The sequence below is a fragment of the Castanea sativa genome, chromosome 6, assembly GCF_040712315.1.
Source record: "Castanea sativa cultivar Marrone di Chiusa Pesio chromosome 6, ASM4071231v1".
Taxonomy (NCBI): Eukaryota; Viridiplantae; Streptophyta; class Magnoliopsida; order Fagales; family Fagaceae; genus Castanea; species Castanea sativa.
Window position 1 is genome coordinate 53918217 of NC_134018.1, and position 5543 is coordinate 53923759.

Sequence of the window (5543 nt, forward strand, 5' to 3'; positions counted from 1 at the left end):
CATTTTTTAAAACAACAAATATAAACCATTTTATAAAATTTTTATAAACTATTAGTGTGATAAATTCTTAGTAGATTTCATATGGACTCACTACTAACATTTTTTTTTCTTCCTTAATAAAATTTTCAAATTTTCCTTCTTTGAAAAAAAGGCACAAAAAGTGGCAAATGGCTTACGGTCGTTTACGCGTTTTTGAATAAAACTAGATGTCGTTTCCCTGAGATCATGAGAAATTAATGAGTTATAAGAACAAACTCTTCCCTCTTATCAAGAGACTCGTTCGACTGGACTATACTCCCGCCGCCTCATATTCCTCAAGGTCTGCCATGGAAGACTACCAGAAACTCCTCAAAACCAAGGTCTGCATAATCGGAAGTGGCCCAGCGGCTCACACCGCCGCCATATACGCTGCACGAGCAGAGCTCAAGCCCATTCTCTTCGAAGGTTGGATGGCCAATGGAATCGCGCCAGGTGGCCAGCTCACCACCACCTCCGAAGTCGAAAATTTCCCAGGCTTCCCTGACGGAATCAACGGGATCGAGCTCATGGACCGTTGCCGAGCTCAGTCTCACCGTTTCGGCACAGAGATTTTCACCGAAACCGTCAACACCGTCGACTTCTCCACCACTCCTTTCAAGGTCTTCGCCGAATCCAGAACCGTCATCGCCGATTCCGTCATCGTCGCCACCGGCGCCGTCGCCAAGCGTTTGGAATTCACCGGCTCCGGCGAAGGCGCCAACGGGTTCTGGAACCGTGGAATCTCAGCTTGCGCCGTTTGCGACGGAGCCGCACCGATTTTCCGTAACAAACCCCTGGCTGTGATCGGCGGCGGAGACTCGGCGATGGAAGAGGCAACCTTCCTCACAAAGTACGGTTCCATGGTGTATATAATTCACCGGAGGGACTCGTTTAGGGCTTCGAAGATCATGCAACAGAGAGCGCTGGATAACCCTAAGATCAAGGTGCTGTGGAACTCGGTGGTGGAAGAAGCGTACGCGGACGAGACTAATGGTAGAGTTTTGGGAGGGTTGAAGGTGAGGAATGTGGTGACTGGGGAGGTTTCGAATTTAAAGGCGTCGGGATTGTTCTTCGCGATAGGCCACGAGCCGGCTACCAAGTTTTTGGGTGGGCAGCTGGAGCTTGATTCTGATGGTTACGTTGTGACGAAGCCGGGCACGACTAAGACTAGTGTGCACGGAGTTTTTGCTGCTGGTGATGTTCAGGACAAGAAGTATAGGCAGGCTGTTACTGCAGCTGGAACTGGTTTGTCACACACTCTCTTTCTCTCATTTGTTGTTTTCTTTCAATTTTATGAATGCTTGTTTAAAATAATGCAATCTAGTCATTTTATAAAAGATGTTAATCAATTGAAAATGCTCACAGTTTTAAGGTCTGTCTGGTTGAATAAATCAATTAAAATTCTTTTAACGGTGCCTCTAAGTTGAATAAAATCATTATTAGAGTTTTAAGCTGTTGCATTTGTGGTACTACTCTGAAGCTGTTTTATTGATGAAATTGACATTAAAACAAGAGGCAATTCTAAGCTTCCTCCACCCCAAATAAAGATAATTAAGATGTTCTGTTGTGCCCGTTATTCCACTAATAATTAATAAAAACCATGTCTCATATGCGAATGGTCTTCTCTTTTTGAGATGATGAGAGCAATCAGCAAACCCCAGGTCCATCTAACTTAGATTTTGCAACATAGAGGATTCAAGAATCTGAATCTAGCAAACTTGTTTTTGCCTCACCCATTTTTTTGAGCCCTTGAATTAAGATAGAAAGGGTTGTTAGACCAAGCTTTGGCTGGCCTCCGGCTTGTCTTAATGCTTGGTGACCTGAAATTGATTGGTCTTGTATGTTTGATTTCTGCACTAGTTTAAAATTAAGTTTGAAGACGACCTTAATTTCACAAGTTGATTGTACTTTAAAATACTTAACTAGGCTTGGATTCTTTGTGTGTGTGTTTTCAAATGAGATAAAAAAAAAAAGCTACCTTGATGTGTTCAGTAATAATCTAGCTATGTGAAATGCATAAAATTTGATAGGAGCTTTAGTTCACCATAAGGATAAAGATAATTTGAAATTTTTGGTAGCACAATCAGGATTTGCTTTACTGATTCTGAGCTGAGTGACTCTACCACCTGTCTTTGTAAATGTTTTAAGTACACCAAGATGGGGAGAGAAGACTGCTCCTTGTTTTCTGTTTCATTCTCTTTTATTGGCCATCATATAGAAATCATGCTATATTGAACTATTTTAGACATGGCACTGGCACCTCCCATTGTTGCAATACCGTGTTTCTGTTACCAATATATGGGTTTCTTTTAACCGTGGAAGTTATCTTCTAAATTTTAAATAAAAAAAACACTTGTTTCATTTTTTTTTTTTTGTTGAGAATCAGCTTGTTTCATTTAAGTCTTGTATGGTTGTATTATTAACACTTTCATAGTAAAACATGTATTAAGGTCTTCTCTATCTGACTGACTGGGTTTCTTTAATGATGCAGGTTGCATGGCAGCTTTGGATGCAGAACATTACTTGCAAGAGATTGGATCGCAGGAGGGTAAAAAGGATTGACTACATAGGGTGTGCTGCGGATTTGAAAGCCAATCAGTTAGAAGCAATATTTAATCAAAGATATAGAATTATCTTTGAAACATTTATATTTTAGCATTGGACTATTGGATGCATTGATAGATTACTACATAAGTTGATTGGCTTGATAATCTAGAAATCCTATGTTTAAATTTGGCATTTGTTTATGGTTTTGATTAAAACTGGTTGTAGCTTTGACTCCTGGTTTATTGAGATATCTTGCTTAAGCACCAGGTTTGATGAGCTAAGTCACATGTAAATTGTTTCCTTGCACTTTGGTCATGTGGTGGCATGTCCTATTGGTAATTATTCTTCTCCTCACATGGAGGTCATGCCATTATGAACAAATGCACATTTTTTTTACTAGGTTAGTTGAGCACTTGAGCTTTATCAGATTTTGATGTTCATGGATTTGTGGTTGAAATATCCTACTGGTTATTTATTAACCTTGTTGTGTGAGGGCATGCCAATAACCTTGTTGATAATGTCTTGAATTTCTCAAAATTTAACATCATTGGACAAATGGCTTTGTTAACGAGGGATATGATGCAAAATAAGGCTTCTTGATATAGTTGGAAAAAATTTATCACATCATAGAACCTATGTCTAATAAAAAAAAAAAAAGATGAAGAACATTGTGTTAGAATTAAGATGGAGCAATGTAGGCGAAAAGAACCTCTTCCTCTTCGGGCTTGGCCATAATGGGTGGCTGAGAAAGATAATCCTTCAACTGCTAGAAGGCCAAAGCGCATTCTTCTGTCTACTCAAATCATTTCCATTTGTGCAACAATTGGAAGAAAGGTTTACACTTGTTCGCGGACCAAGAGATGAATTAGTTCAGGGCTACAGTCATTCCTGTCAACTTCTGGGCTTCCTTGGGATTTTGAGGGGGTTGTAAATTATTGATTGCTTTAATCTGATATGGATTAACTTCAATTTCACGATGAGTGACCATATAACCCAAAAATTTGCCTGAACTGATGCCAAAAGAAGACTCAGAAGCATTAAGACGTAGCTTGTGCTTTCTCAACACTTCAAAAATACTTTCGAGGTCCTTGACGTGCTCGGACTCCACCTTGCTTTTCACCACCATATTATCTATGTAGACTTCAATATTCTAGCCAAGTTGAGGTTCAAACATCCTAGTCATCATCCTCTAATAAGTGGATCTGGCATTCTTCAATCCAAATGGCATCACTTTGTAATTGTAATTCCCAGTGGGCGTAACAAAAGTAGTATTTTCCTGATTATCCAGAGCCAAGGGTATTTGATGGTACCTGTGGGGGGTAAAAGCTATTGAATAAATTTTTTTGCTTTGGGCCTGATCGGTTAGTACCAGTCTGTTTTGATCAAGACTTTTAGGCCCACAAGTCAATCCGCACTGTAGTTGTCCGAGGAGTTGTCCGAGAAGGAGTGTCTCCTCGGACAGGTCCAACAATGACCCTGGGACTTCCTAAATGGGTTAGAGGTAGAACTCTGGAAGAACTGGTGGATAAGAGGGTGATCCAAGCACCCTTTAGAAGCAGAGACATGTGAGAAATATCTAAGGAAAAAGCTGTTATCACCACATTAAAGGCCCTGCATCTACCTTCCTAGCCGCATTAATGGGGAAATGACCTCTGAACAGTAGGATTCAACCTCCCTACTATTATTTGAAGACTTCAAGAAGGTGGTGGATGGGACAAGTATCCAAGGGGAAGATTTGTATGACACGTGGATGAACCAATGAAGAAGAAGTATATAAGGAAACGAGAGAGGAAAGAGAAGAGGGATCTGCATTTTTTGTTGAGAGAAAATAGAAATTAAGAATTGTAAACTTTGGCATAGAAAGAGAATATTTATACAAATCGTCCTCGGCTTACGTTCGAGGAGGTTTCTTTGTCATATTCGTTTACCATTTGCATAGATTGTGACACTCTAGTCTGTTAGTCAAACTTCCAACTTCCCGAACCTAGATTTCAAATCCATACTCTAAAAATTTTATTGTATAAGGCTCATTGGGTCCGAGCCCAACACTTATTTTTGGGTCCGGGTACAATTGTGCACTTACAATTGGCTTCGTTTATGGGAAATCTAGCGTTGAAGGAATTGGAATATAATGGCAGGCTTGGGTTCGCATCATGCAGAATCTCAGGGATCACAGCCTGAAGATCTTTTTTAGCGTCTTGAGTGCCGGAGGGATCGAGAGGGAAGTGTTCATACCGTATATCCTGGCGCGAGTCATACGCGCGGCGGAGGCAGTGCCACCTATGAGGATGATGCCCAGGCCATGCAGAGGGAGATTGACCACCTCAAGAAAAAGCTGCGCCATGTCAGACGAAGGCGGGCTTCACCCCCATCCAATCCTTCTTCAGGGGAATCTCGGGGAAGCAGTTATAGTTCAAGGTCCAGGACTCCCCCTAGCGAAACCTTTTCTCGCGAAGAGGATGACCTACCAGGTCGTAGGCATAGGAAGCTTCCTTCCAGGGGCTTGGGGAACGATGCTATGAGCCGAGCGTTACACCAACTCTCCAAATCGCCCTTCTCACGCAGGATTGAGAATGGAAGGCTCCCTAGGCGGTTCACCCAGCCCACCTTCAACATTTATAATGGCCAGATGGATCCGGTGGAACATGTGAGCCACTTTAATCAGAGGATGGCGGTGCATTCTCATAATGAGACCTTGATGTGCAAAGTCTTTCCTTCTAACCTGGGACCTGTTGCTATGAGATGGTTCAATGGGCTGAAGTCGGGGTCTGTCGGTTCGTTCAGGGAACTTACTAGGGCATTCGCGTCTCGGTTCATTACATGCAGCAGAGTGCCTCGACCGTTGGACTCGCTATTATCTATGGCCATAAGGGAGGGTGAGACATTGAAAACATACTCCGACAGGTATTGGGAGATGTTCAATGAGATAGATGGAGATTTTGACGAAGTGGCAATTAATACTTTTAAAGTGGGCATTC

The 5543-nt window shown here is 41.8% G+C and overlaps 1 protein-coding gene across 1 annotated transcript; it reads left to right on the forward strand.

Moving 5' to 3' along the window:
- Window positions 1-233: 233 nt before the first annotated feature.
- On the forward strand, window positions 234-2846 carry LOC142638868 (thioredoxin reductase 2-like). The gene is made up of 2 exons (XM_075812934.1): window positions 234-1263; window positions 2510-2846. The coding sequence occupies exons 1-2, from the start codon at window positions 237-239 to the stop codon at window positions 2578-2580; spliced, it is 1098 nt and encodes a 365-aa protein (XP_075669049.1). The 5' UTR covers window positions 234-236; the 3' UTR covers window positions 2581-2846.
- Window positions 2847-5543: the final 2697 nt, after the last annotated feature.

What these genes read in the sequence shown, in the direction of transcription:
- LOC142638868 (XM_075812934.1), top strand. Translation starts at nt 237, where the DNA reads ATGAGTTATAAGAACAAACTCTTCCCTCTTATCAAGAGACTCGTTCGA. An exon ending in TGTTACTGCAGCTGGAACTG is followed by an intron (nt 1,264 to 2,509) that starts GTTTGTCACACA and finishes TTAATGATGCAG; the next exon opens with GTTGCATGGCAGCTTTGGAT.